Source organism: Panthera leo, chromosome D4 (genome assembly GCF_018350215.1).
Source record: "Panthera leo isolate Ple1 chromosome D4, P.leo_Ple1_pat1.1, whole genome shotgun sequence".
Taxonomy (NCBI): Eukaryota; Metazoa; Chordata; class Mammalia; order Carnivora; family Felidae; genus Panthera; species Panthera leo.
In genome coordinates, this window is record NC_056691.1 from 10,715,011 (window position 1) to 10,728,068 (window position 13,058).

At 44.2% G+C, this 13,058-nt stretch overlaps 1 protein-coding gene across 4 annotated transcripts in view; it reads right to left on the reverse strand.

Moving 5' to 3' along the window:
• DOCK8 (dedicator of cytokinesis 8) overlaps positions 1 to 13,058 on the reverse strand; it is a 226,988-nt gene that overhangs the window by 33,228 nt on the left and 180,702 nt on the right. For all 4 annotated transcript variants that reach the window (XM_042913298.1, XM_042913297.1, XM_042913301.1 and 1 more), the window contains 7 exons: positions 10,948 to 11,093; positions 8,869 to 9,051; positions 8,368 to 8,500; positions 7,317 to 7,404; positions 2,734 to 2,830; positions 1,209 to 1,343; positions 58 to 210 (listed from right to left, as the gene is read on the reverse strand). In XM_042913298.1, the coding sequence (XP_042769232.1) occupies positions 58 to 210; positions 1,209 to 1,343; positions 2,734 to 2,830; positions 7,317 to 7,404; positions 8,368 to 8,500; positions 8,869 to 9,051; positions 10,948 to 11,093 (935 nt within the window). The remainder of the gene's footprint in view (positions 1 to 57; positions 211 to 1,208; positions 1,344 to 2,733; positions 2,831 to 7,316; positions 7,405 to 8,367; positions 8,501 to 8,868; positions 9,052 to 10,947; positions 11,094 to 13,058) is intronic.

The following is a 13,058-nucleotide window of genomic DNA, read 5'->3' on the forward strand; positions in this document are numbered from 1 at the left end:
GCTTTGCACTGACTTCCTCTACTGACTCCGGGGCCCCCGGCCGGTCTGGGCTCTTACGCTGGTGGCTCCAAAGCTGAATCTCATGAGGAGGTAGAGGGTGGCACAGGCTTGGGTCCGTGTGACATCCATGCTGCTGCTACAGTGATGTAGCACTCGCTGACACAGGTCTGCACACTGTTCCACCTCCTCCTCAAACAGCAGGTCCCCGAACTAGGAGAGACACAGGGGCCATGAGGCGTCACTCGGCACCTTCATATGCTTTCTGGGCCGGGTGCCTGTTGAAGGAGGCCGCGTCTGCCGGGACAAGCAGAAAGCCCAGAGGAGCTCACGCACTGCTCCAGAAAGATAACGAGCTCCTTGAGTCAGAAGATGAACTGAAGCAACGGAGTCGACTTCAGATTTAATTATGAACGGCACAACTAAGATCAGGGCTGCATGATTCAATGGCATCGTGTGGGCCAGGTTGCATTCGCGGGCAACGTCACAACGCTGAAGGAATTATCCTGAGTTTACGGGGCCCCCTGGGAATGACTGGCGACTAAGAAAGAGAAAATAATCCGCAGGGGAGAGCAGAGGAATTCTACTTTCTGAGTGTAAAAAAAAGGCCTGGCTCAGTCAGAAGAGCATGCAATTCTGGATCTCGGGGTCTCGAGTTCAAGCCCCACGCTGGGTGTAGAGATTACTTAAATAAATAAGTAAACTTAAAAAAAAAATGGAAGAGATCCCATGAAGAAGGTACTGAGGTTTTTCCAATACAGGGGGAGAAGATAAACTGCATTAGACCATTTTAGGTAAGGAAAATCTGTATTCTTCAGGCTATGAGCAATTTATTTCTAAATCTGTCATTTTAGGACATGACATTTTGCAAGACTTACTGATTGATGGGAGTCGTGTGTAGGATGCTAATCTCACTCAAACGCGGTATTAAAAAGGGGGAAAGTAAAAGTGCTCAATTGTTTTTGCTCTCATGTCTCCAGTGAGTGGACATGTCAAGTTTTTAAAGTTTTGTGCACATTTCCAGTGTGAGAGCCACTGTTTTCTTCTCGATGGTGACTTCTCAACATTCTTAGGGGGACTTAAAACCTTTACCTCAATGTCGCTTAACGCCACACCATGTGGGTTTTGGTGCATCTGTAGGGAGGAGTGTGAAGCTGGATGAGACTCTCTGCTCTTAATTAAGAGTCAGAAAACAAGCATTGCATGTTTACCTTGGCGATGAGAGCCCGGAGTGTTGCAAAGCAGTGAGTCAGGTAGGTGGTGCTCTGATCACAGCTCAGAGAATTCACCAGGACCCTTAGGACACCTCCCAGCAGGCTGTCTTTACAGTCCAGAGCCGAGCTTGCCTGGGGAAGTGGAAGAACAGCATCACTGAATCCCTGTGCGGTGCCAGTGAGCGGAGGGGTAAAGACACAAGGAGGCACTCTTGACGATTAGCACAGCGATGCTCATTTCCATCTCTCTTTATCTAACATGTTAAGGGTTTGGGAAGTGGCCACACACATCAACTAATGCCATGACAGTTGAAGACCTATTTCCAAATGACTTTATTCCCAAACTCCCAAATCGGGGGCAACTGGGTGGCTGAGTCACTTAAGCATCTGACTTCCGCTCAGGTCATGATCTCGCGGTTCGTGAGTTCGAGCCTCGTGTCTGTTGGGCTCTGTGCTGACAGCTCACAGCCTGGAGCCTGCTTCGGATTCTGGGTCTCCCTCTCTCTCTGCCTTTCCCCTGCTCGTGCTCTCTCTCTCAAAAATAAATAAGCATTAAAAAAAAAATAAATAAAACCTCCCCAATAGTTTGGGACTTATGCCTACTTCTGGGCTGCTAAATAAGTCATAAGGTACCCCTCCCCCCGTCCTGGACAACAGCTCTTGGAATGTTCTTTCTTTGTACAGAAGGCGCAGCTTTCTTTGCGGGTTTCCAAACACAACTGTGGGCCTCCCGGTAAAAAAGGGGCTGCTCGGGGGCAGCGGTGTCCTAAATAGAACAGCAAGACTACCACCACCCAAGATAATGACAGATAAGTGTCATTTCCTTGAAAATTAAAAACAAACCAACCAACCACATTTGGAGGATTGGTATTAAGCATGTAGCACTCAAAGCAGTGTTGGATAAAGATATAATCAATATGATGCCAAAGACTTAAGATATCTTTCGTATCTTTTTGTCTTTATTTTTGTGATATTTACATCACATACTTCCTGTCTTTATTTTTCCACAACAATTGCTTTGGTGTTAGAAGGCTTAACAGCGTTTCAACAATACTTCTTTTCCTAGCTACGAAAAGCGGCCCCGGACCTACTCAAATAAATGACGTCTCACTGGAAACACGGGGACTCACTTCTCAGGTTAACGAAAAACCCATTATCACGTAGACTTCTTGCGAATTCTTGGAAACATTCACTTGGGAGATAAAATTAGGATGGCCAATTGTATTTCTGCAGAGTTCACAGTGACTCTATACTTTTCTGCAGCGGGGATGGCGAAGTCATGGTACAACTGACTTTCCTTCACCAATTCGTGCCCCGAGCAGACATCATTATGCAAAGTTAGCATCTTTTTTTTTTTTTTTTAATCTGGTCCTGTCATAATCTTAGCTCTCATACTAGACATCAACCATAATTCAACTGGAGTTGACCCACCAACAAACAAACAACAGTTCTATAAAGAACTGCTTATGAATGTCCAGTAAACATATTCCTGGTGAATAGATCAGATGTACGTTGTCCTCACCTGGATAATGTTTTCCTGCATATCCAGGATGATTAAATTTGCTTCTGTAGCCAGATTGCCACTGATCAAGGCTTCTTGATCTAACTCTGCCTTTGTTCTAAGGAAGAAAAAAAAAAGGAGGTCAAATTAAAACGCATATCAAACCTGGCCATATTCCAGTGATGGCAATCTATGCACCAAGGCGTAAAGAAATGTTCTGAGGAGTCCATCTGGGTGAAAGCAAAGGAGCTGGCTACAGGTAAAAAGGAGTGAGGGTGCTGTCTGAGATTAGGGCCTGCTTAAAAAGATTTTCTAGGTAAAGTCCCCACGTCATCCACAGCCCCACTATTACGAATAACGATGACAATTACAGAAATAACCAAATGGGTAGAAAAGCAATTATTGGTTGCTACTAGCAACTGGGCTAGCCAATCCGATTGCTCGGGACATTCTTGTATTTCATGCATGAGAGCCATCTCTAGATGTGAGTCAAGGGAAGCCTCCACCACAAGCCAGAGGGAGTGAGGCCAGGTGTGATGCGACCTTGGCAAACAACTTGACTGCTGGATTAGAAAAGAGTGGTGCTTCTGCACTGGGGCCGGGAAGAGTTAGTCTCTTGACTTCCCAAAGACCACCTTGGGGTGGCTCAGTCAAGTGCGGGCCTTTTGTTTCTCCCCAGTGGGCAGCAAGGTTGCATTCCTGTGGATGTAACTGGTTATTACCCACTAGGGAATGGGAAATCGCCTGGTGCTGCTTCTCCACGAGGGTTCATTTTGAGGAACCAGAACGTTTTAGGCACTAGTTTATGAATTCTCCTAAAATCCAGGTGAAGCTGGAAAGGGATATTCTGTATCATCTACATGTAGTGGCCAGGAAAGGGAAGTGCGAAGAATTAATTTTCCCGTGATGCTCCCGAGGCCAAAATGTTGCCACGGGAGTTGGGGCACGATGATGTGAGCTCCCAAGTCTTGGACCACGATCACCAGCTGTTCCTGAGTCCTCCTCACCCAGCAATGGGAGCAGTACCATTCCTTCCATACCCCCGAGGGCTCAGAATCAAGATCTCCCCCGGGGTTTAAATGTTTTCAAGCTTACGCCAGGCTCTCTGGTCTCAAACAACGAATTGTTTCTCATTGTATGAGTGATAATGTTTGCATAAGAAAAGTGAAATATAAAAGTTATTTTTAAAAAAACATATTGGTAGGTTTAGATTTTGAGCAATGCTCTTCAACAGAGACATAATGAGGGACACAAATGTCATTTTCTATTTTGTAGTAGTCACACTAAAAAAAAAAGTAAAAAGAAATAGGTGGAATTAACTGAAAATATTGTATTTAATCCAATACAGAAAAAAAAATTGTCCGCATGTGATCACTATAAAAATTACTAGTGAGGTCTTTCACACTCTTTCATGGGCACTAAATCTCCCAAATCTGGCCTGTATTGTTCACTTATAGCATTAATGTGGCTACTGTATTGGACAATGCAGACCTAGGTCTGGTTTTCGTTTTTGTTTTCAATTGTGCTAAAATACACATAACGTAAAATTTACCATCTTAACCATTTAAAAAAAAAAAAAATTTCATGTTTATTCATTTGTGAGAGACAGAGCACAAGCAGGGGAGGGGCAGAGACAGAGGGAGACAGAGTCCGAAGCAGGCTCCAGGCTCCGAGCTGTCAGCACAGAGCCCGACATGGGGCTCGAACTCATGAACCGTGAGATCATGACCTGAGCCGAAGTTGGAAGCTTAACCGACTCAGCCACCAAGATGCCCCGACCATCTTAACCATCTGTAGTGTGCAGTTCATCGGTACTAAGTACGTTTATATTTTCATGCAACTACCACCACCACTAGTGTAGTTTTTAGAAAGCCTACGAGCCAGGCCTTTAAAACACTAGTTCTCAAATTTGACTGCACAGCAGCATCGCCTAGAGAGTTCTACCAAATACTGATTTCTGGGTAATACTGCTGGGAAGTCCTGAATTAACTGGCCTGGGGTCCATCTGGGAGCTAGGAGCTTTAAAAGCTCCCCTAGTGAATCTAATGTTGAAAATTACTGCTCTAAAAGAAAGAGAGCCCAAATAACTGAAAAATGATCTGAAAGAAAAAGGTGAAAGGCCACTGTTATAATTACAGCAACTTTTCCAAATAGGTAAGGGGAGCAGTTACAATTTTACCATGGTTTCTCTTGAAAAAACAAACCCAAAAAACACATCGCCCCTGATGTTCTGAGGAGGTGAACCTGTAGCTCAACAACGGGCGGCTCACCACGTAGCTCTGGGCTGGGAGCTGACCCAGAGAGTATGGAGAGGCTCCGCACAGAAAGGCTCAGTGTGGTGTGGTTTCTGCAAGCAACAGGGGAAGGTTTCCCAAAACATCAATCTATGCAGCCCAGGAAAAGCACGTCTTCTTAGGCTCTTTTCCTAATCTCAGAGGGTAGCTGGCCTAAGCACCTAGGCCGTTCCATAGAACATAACTACATGCACGTTTCTTTCATTGGGATTCTTTTGGGAGGCGAGGGGCTCATTGCCTGAACTAGAATTTGTGGATTCTCAGAACCAAATATCTTACAAATTAGTTCAGGGAACTTAGAGCAAGAATAAAATAGCCACATCAAACGGATATTACTAATGAGAGCAACAATTAGGCTTTGCCTGTAACATATGTAATAAATAAGGGTTTATCTCCATGATGTTTTAAAATAAATTTGACTCTCGAAAGTCCCGCATGTGGACCGGGAGTGAATCATTCTCGTGGTGATAACAAAGACAGTAACTCCTATTTACTTGGAAAACAACACTGTTATTCAAGTCTGCCCCACCCCCGGGGTGGGTGCTTCATACCCGTGGAGATTTGCTACTTCCACCCTGTCAAGTGGGTGGGGCGGTGTCTTCAAACATACAAAGTCTGGCTCAGCGGAGCCCGAGATGCACCGGGCTATATGCCGCAAAGAGGAACAGCAGACGTGAGCATTCTATTCAACATATTTGGTTTTATGTCCTTATATATCCAAATTTCTACACATATATATCTCATACACTGCAATCCAAGCAGAATTTTTCCATCCATTTTTTATGTTTTTTCTGATAATACATTATTTATGTATATGTACATATATGTGCATATATGTATATACATGTGTGTATATATGTGTGTATATAATATATATTTATATCACATATAATTTATGTATTATGTTTATAACATTTATATGTTTTTATAATTCTATTGATATTTATATAATACACCTATATAATTATATTGATATTTATATATTAATAAATACATAATATATACTTAATTGTACATATAAATATATGATTAAATATATTAATATATAATCAATAAATATTAATATGTATAATCAACATATATTTATAATTATGCAATTATATGGCTATATAATAAATAGTCATATTAATATTTATATGATACATTTACATAATTATATTAATATACATATATCTTACACGTGGCCATCCTAGGAAATACAGGACAGTATGAGGAAGGAAACATCCATTACCTCAATACCCAAAGAGAATCACCCAAGGAAAACCACTGTGAATATTTTGGTAAATTTCCTTCTAGTCTTAAAATGTGTTCATCCTAAGGGTGCCTGAATGGCTCAGTTGGTTAAGCAGTGGACTGTTGATTTTGGCTGGGGTCATGATCTGGCGGTTTCTGAGATTGAGCCCCGTGTCAGGCTCTGAGCTGATGGTGGTGCAGAGCCTGCTCTTGATTCTCTCTCTTCCTCTCTCTCTGCCCCTTCCCTGCTCATGCTCACTCTCGCTCAAAATAAATAAACTTAAAAAAAATCTATTTAGGGGCACCTGGGTGGCTCAGTCAGTTGAGCGTCTGACTTCGGCTCAGGTCATGATCTCACGGTCTGTGAGTTCAAGTCCCGCGTCAGGATCTGTGCTGACAGCTCAGAGCCTGGAACCTGCTTTCGATTCTGTGTCTCCCTCTCTCTCTGCCCCTCCCCTGCTCATGCTCTGTCTCTCTCTCTGTCAAAAATAAATAAACATTAAAAAAAATTAAAAAAAAAATCTATTTACTCTAGGTATTTAGAGACTTAAGATTCTACTCTAAAATCAAGTGTCTGTCCTGTTCTTGTTTACTTAACATTATATCATAAGCGTTTCCCATATCATGAAGTTTTAATACCAACTTAACACTGCCTTACATCGTTCCCTATTCTTGAGCATTTAGGATGTTTCCACTTAAAAAAAAAATTGAGTAATACAAAAAAATCTCTGACTACACATTTTGTACACGTTTCCGGAACAGCAAAACAAATTTGAATTATGTGGTCTCGGATGCCCTCTCTTTTCCCCATCAGCAGCTTTCGTCAAGCTATCTGAGATTGCTAAATATTGGTTTTCTTTAAATGCCTATCAATGTGATAAGGTTTTAAGAGCTGTAAATCATAAGTCCTTATATCTTTGATTATCCTGGGTCCCTGGAAGAACTGAATCTACACAGATAATGATGTTTCATTTTCTTACCCTTGGAAGGATGTAGTTGTTTCAGTAATACAAGTAGCCTGGGAAAAAGAGTTTGGGGCTTTAGGTAAAAGTAGCACAAAGTTGCCGAGAGACTCACTTATCTTGCTTCTCATTAGCTTGCCGCCAATGTGTCTGCTCCTTCCTCCATCTCAAATTTTCATTTAGGCCTGGAAATCGGTCATTCCCTAGGAGTTCAGAAATGCACGAGAGGAATTTGATTAGCATGAAACCCTCGAAGATAACCAGAAGTTCCGTGACAAGCCCAACAGAGAGGACTGAGTACCGTGTCTCTGGGTAATGAGAGCCTGTGCCAGATGCCGGGGACAGGCCTCTGCCCAGGTCCCGGCTGCCTACTCTCCGATGGACAGCCTACAGCTGTAGACCCCTTGCCTTTGTGGAGGGTTGGTGAGCGCATTTGTTATGAACAGAGGCTCCAGGGGAACTGGGATTCTCGGTGAATTACTGAAGCGTGTGGGTGTTAAATAAGGGCACCCAACCACCATTGGAAGAGCTGAGCTCCCCACAAGTTCTCAGCCACTGTGTCCCTTCGCCTAGATTGAGCCGTCACTCTGCGTAACTTTGAGCACAGTGATGAAGACTGAGCATACCTGAGCACTTCACTCTATTCTACAGTGATGAGCAGCCTTTTTGAGATCACTCCACAGGCAGGGTCCCTGGAGGACTGGAACACTCTGACACCCTCAGGGGGAAGTCAGCTGCAATCTAATAACACCCTGAATGATTCGGGGAGATGTTTTTAGAACCAGAATTATCCAGTGTCTTGACCACGCTCTACAGAGACTTGTCAAAGGCCCCGATGGAGAGGCTTCAACCTTGAGAGAGACAACATGCCATCTATCCTATGATTCGCATTCTTGGATGTGGCCTTTCCCAATGACAAATGTTAAACAGAAGACACATTTGGGGACACGTCCAGGGTTCCTGTGACCTCAGGACAGGAGCTTTTCCTTGGAAGCACACAGCTAACATTCTATACACCAGGCACAGAATCCTAGAATCTGCTTGTCTTTATTATCCTAACAGCTTAAGAAACTGCTAGTGTGTTTACTTGAGCTGTGAAGACAGTCTTCTTCACAAAGGGTGTAGAACTCGCTGACAGAAAGCAAGGAGCGGCAAGGCCAACATACCTGGAGCCCGGCAGCGTTTCATCATCTCCCCCCTGGCCCCTTCCCCGCGGAGCAAAGCCTCTTCCAGCCTGGCCTTGACATCCCTTGACTTCTGCAGGACTTGGGTGCTGACTTTGTCAGAACTCTGTTTTCCCTGGACAGGACAGAGGCAGAAGGACGTTTAGTGTGGTGAGATCTTTGTCCACAGGGAGAACCGTCAAAACACAACACTCCACAGCGAACAGTGGCCAGTTCGGACGTGCGTCATATGGAGATGCCGTTTGGGGGATCCTATGGCTGAAATCCTATGAATGAGAATGGGGTTCTCTCTGCAGAAGGCAGAAGTCCTTCCCCGGAGAAACGACCAGATGTAGAATGCAAAGAGGTCACGGATCTTAATACAGAAGAAAGAAAAACTCATGATGCCTCCATTCCCCAAGCAACAGGGGAGCAGTAGTAACAAGGTAGACCTGAACTTGGGAGCTAAGAGGCTGGTGTCAGGCTGGGCCACCGCACGCTCACCTTGTACTCGAAACACGAGACACAGATGAAAAGGAGATCTAAAATCCTGTTCAGTTGCATGGACGGCAGGTCGGCGATCCACTTCCGGATGAGGGTCTGGTCGGCGTTTTTCATGATCCACAGGAAGCAGATCATGAGGTTCCGGGTCGTGTCGGCATTCAGCATGTTGTATTGTTTGTAGGGCTGCAAGGAGGCAGATGGCGGGATGGACAAGGGAAAGAGTAGAGCAGTGGCAACCCCGAAAGCTTAGGGGATGCTGGTCTCTTAGAACACAGTCTTTGCAATTGTTCCCCGGCTGGGGAGCCGTTCCCAGGAACTGGTCCTTTCCTGGGCTAGGAAGCCGTGTTCCCTGAGCGTACTCACCAAAGGGTCTCACATGGGGCCATGTCTGAGCCAGACTTCTGGCCATGTACTGGGGGGCCCTGTGGCTCAGGAGCAGTGTGGTCTGGTGGTCTGCCCCGCCTTGACCAGCACTCCCCCCCGCCCCCGCAACTGCCGCCGCCCCGTCTAAATGATACAAAGGGGCTTCTATCCTGCTAAGATTCCATGTATTTCTGCTTCAAGCTCGACACGGGAGCGCTGAACTCAGAGCAGAGAAAAAGACTAGCTAGGCTCCAGAAATATCCCAACTGTTCAAGTGTAGCTTCTTTGTCAGGGTCCAAAGTACAATATCAAGATCACGAAGGGCTCAGCAAATGAATCAAATCCCTAATTTCATGGGGTCCTCTGTGCTGGGACTTCAATCATAATCCATGATTTGTTGGGGGTCGGAGGGCAGGGGACGGGGGAGCTCAGGCTATTTGCTTGAATACCTCTGCCCCAAGTGTTCTTTTTAGAGTGCTGAGCATACTTACTTTAACTCATCAAATCAAGACAAAGAACAATATGTGGCCGCAGTCTTGGTTCATGCGGTGTAGCTAATAATCCAGAGGAATGTGACATCGCGTGCTGCGTGTATGTGAGGGAAATGTTGGCTTGGGGATGAATGATAGGGCTTATGAAATTAGCTCAGTTTTTCTGAGTAGGTGACAAGAAGAGATGAAAACCTTAGTGACGACTTCCCAGGGAAGATCCTCTAATGGTGGACTTTGGGCGTTTGGGCATTTGCCCCTGGAGGCAAATAACAATGTAAAAGGCAATACCACCTCCGGCAGCGAGCTTTGTGCTAAGATGCACATTGGAAAGGTGGAGGAGGTCATACAACACGGTATTTCTCAAACCGCAAGACGATGGGTGACGTCAACTCTCAAATGTCCTTTCTCTTTCTTCTATCCCTGCCCTCCAGCCCTCCCGGGGGTGTTCAGGGGGTCCAGCTTGCTAAGTGCTGGAGGGAAGCGAGGAAAACCATCCAGCAAAGCAGCCTTAGGTCTATGTAGATGCCGCCTTCCCGGGAGGCAACTGAGCGGTGTTCTCTGTGGATGTATACCCCATGCTGAAATGCAAAGTTCAATTAAGCTGGACAAGGCGGCACTGTCACTATCTGCTGAAGGAAGAGTCGGAGCTCATCAAGGGACAGAGACAGATCCCACTTCAAGTAAATCAGACACGGTATTCCCGGAGAAGCCCCTTTTAAGCCCAGAGTCTGTGCAAAAGGACAGAACTATACGATTCCGGGTTTAGGCTCCCTGGGGGCCCCAGAAAAGTTGAAGTCTTTTGCATGAGAAGCCCCCACCCCAAGCACCTGGCCCCCTTTGATCATTTTTTTGGAGGCAGAAATAGTGTGAAGAATAAACACAGAATAAACACAGCTCCAGCCTCCCACCCGAGGGAGCTGTGGTTTGATCCTCTTTGCACTGATCTCAGATATCCCAAGTTCACCTCTTTCCCAGTGTTCTAAACCTTGAACTCAGGCACCACTGAGACTGCCCGAATTTGAACCATCTGTGACTGTGCTGCCTCATCGGCCCCATTTCCCTTCCCAACAGCTAGCTTTACGTGGAGGCCTTTCGGGACGGAGCAGAGGCAGACCTCTCACAGCCTGTTCTATTCTGGGTTCCAGCAGGCAAATATAAGAACACGCCCACCAGAAGACGGGAAAACACACAAAAAAATAAACCAGAGAAATGTGCATCAACATACCAGGGAAGAAAGCATTGTTCCACTTGTCTTCAGATTAAAATTATTTCCAGCTATGGCCAGCGCCACATTCTGGTTAATTGCACCGGCTCCTTCTTGTTCTTCGTCTGAGCCATTGGCACGATTTTTTCCACTACGGGCATCTGCAGCTGTGGTGAAAACATCATCGCTCTTACCATACGATCTAAGAATTATGCCTCCTGGTACTTTATGCAAGGAGTTGAAAATTTATGCCCGCACATTTATAATTGCCAAAGCTTGGGAGCAAGCAAGAGATCCTTCGGTAGATGAATGGGTAAATAAACTGGGGTACATCTGAAGGAATATTATTCAGTGCTAAAAAGAAATGAGCTATCAAGTCATGAAAAGAGTTGGAGGATCCTTAAACCCATTCTCCTAAGTGAAAGAAGTCGATCTGAAAAGGCTACATGTTATATGATTCCAACTATATGACACTCTGGAAAAGGCAAAACGATAGAGACGGAAGAAAGTTCAGTGGTTGCAAGGGACTGGGGAAGCGGGATGGAACAGACTGGGCAGAGCACGGAGGGATTTTAGGGTAGAGAAACTACGCTGAATGACATCACAATGATGGATACATATCATTGTTATGTTTGTCCAGATCCATAGAATTTATAACCCCAAGAATGAACCCTAATGTAAACCACGGACTTTGGGTAATAATGAGGAGTCTCTGTAGGCTCATCCGTTGTAACCAATTTACCCCTCTAGTAGGGGATGTTCATAATGGGGGAGGATGTGCTTGTGGGGGCAGGGGGCGTATGGGAAGTCTCTGTAATTTCTGTTCAGTTTTGCTGGGAACCTAAAATTGTTATTTTAAAAGTCTTAAACAAACAAACTTTGGTGATGTCAAACCAAAAACACTATTTCCCTGTGTCCCCAACCCACTACCCACCAAGAGACTGATACTTATTCGTCACTGAAGTCAGTACAGTAATTTAAAGCCTGATGGTTAGCATTATTTACCTGCTACCATCTCCAGGAAAAAGCAGTCAGGCTACTAAAAGAGACGAAATGCCCAGCTCAAGATTCGGCTAGAAATTGATTTTTCAAATTGTAAAAAGAAAGCTCTCATTAACACTTTCCTGTGATATAACATTTAAAAAATTTTTTGAAGTTTTTATTTAAATTCCAGTTAGTATAAAATTAGTCTCGGGTATGTAATAGAATATTTTTTACTCTATTCAAATATTTTAAATAATGACTAAATAGAAAGGAACCTATAATCACAGAACTCATCGGTTCCTTATAAAATAAAAGGCGAATACCACCAATTCAGCAACAATGGATTGAATTCCAAATGCCTGAAATGAATCTTAATTTATCATCCGTATATAATGTCGACATGCTTATATTTATACGTAGGTCTAGATGTCTGCAACCAAAAGGTTGGTTTTTAAGAACACCACCAAATCACACACAAAGTTTTTGCTTAAGCAGTTCTTTGAAAAGTGTGTTAAAATACTCACAACTGATTGATTCACTAAAAGGTCATATTTTGCTGGACTTGTCAACATCCTAAGTATTTGGACCTTCAATTTTTCAGAAAAATTAGCCTGCAAACAGTATTTCCTTCTGCTAAAATTCTGAAAACAGAACTCACATATTTGTAGAACTCAATTAAAAAAATCATGCCCTATCTGTGCTGAAAGGCAGCTGAGTTTTTAGACAAATGGTGAAATGAATAGCATGTGGCAATTATGTAAGATCTGATCCTATCAGGATTAATTTGAGGATGGTCTTACTTCCCTCACATACGCGATGGGTCAGGTTAGGAAAGATGGAGAGAAGGATACAAACACCTGCCACATAAAATGCTTCTATGGAAGGGCTCTCATTTCATCTTCTTCACACCCCTAAGATACAGAATTGTCACCACACTGTCACAGTTGAGGGAAAGGGGAGGGAAGGCCTTGAAAGGTGGAGGAACTTTTCAGAGGTCACATATCGCAATAAATGGGCTGGAACTTGAATTCACCTGTTTCTTTTTTAAATTGTTTTATGTTTATTTAGTTTTGAGAGACAGAGAGAGAGATAGCACAAGCAGGGGAGGGGCCCAGAGATACACACAGAATCCCAAGCAGGATCCAGGC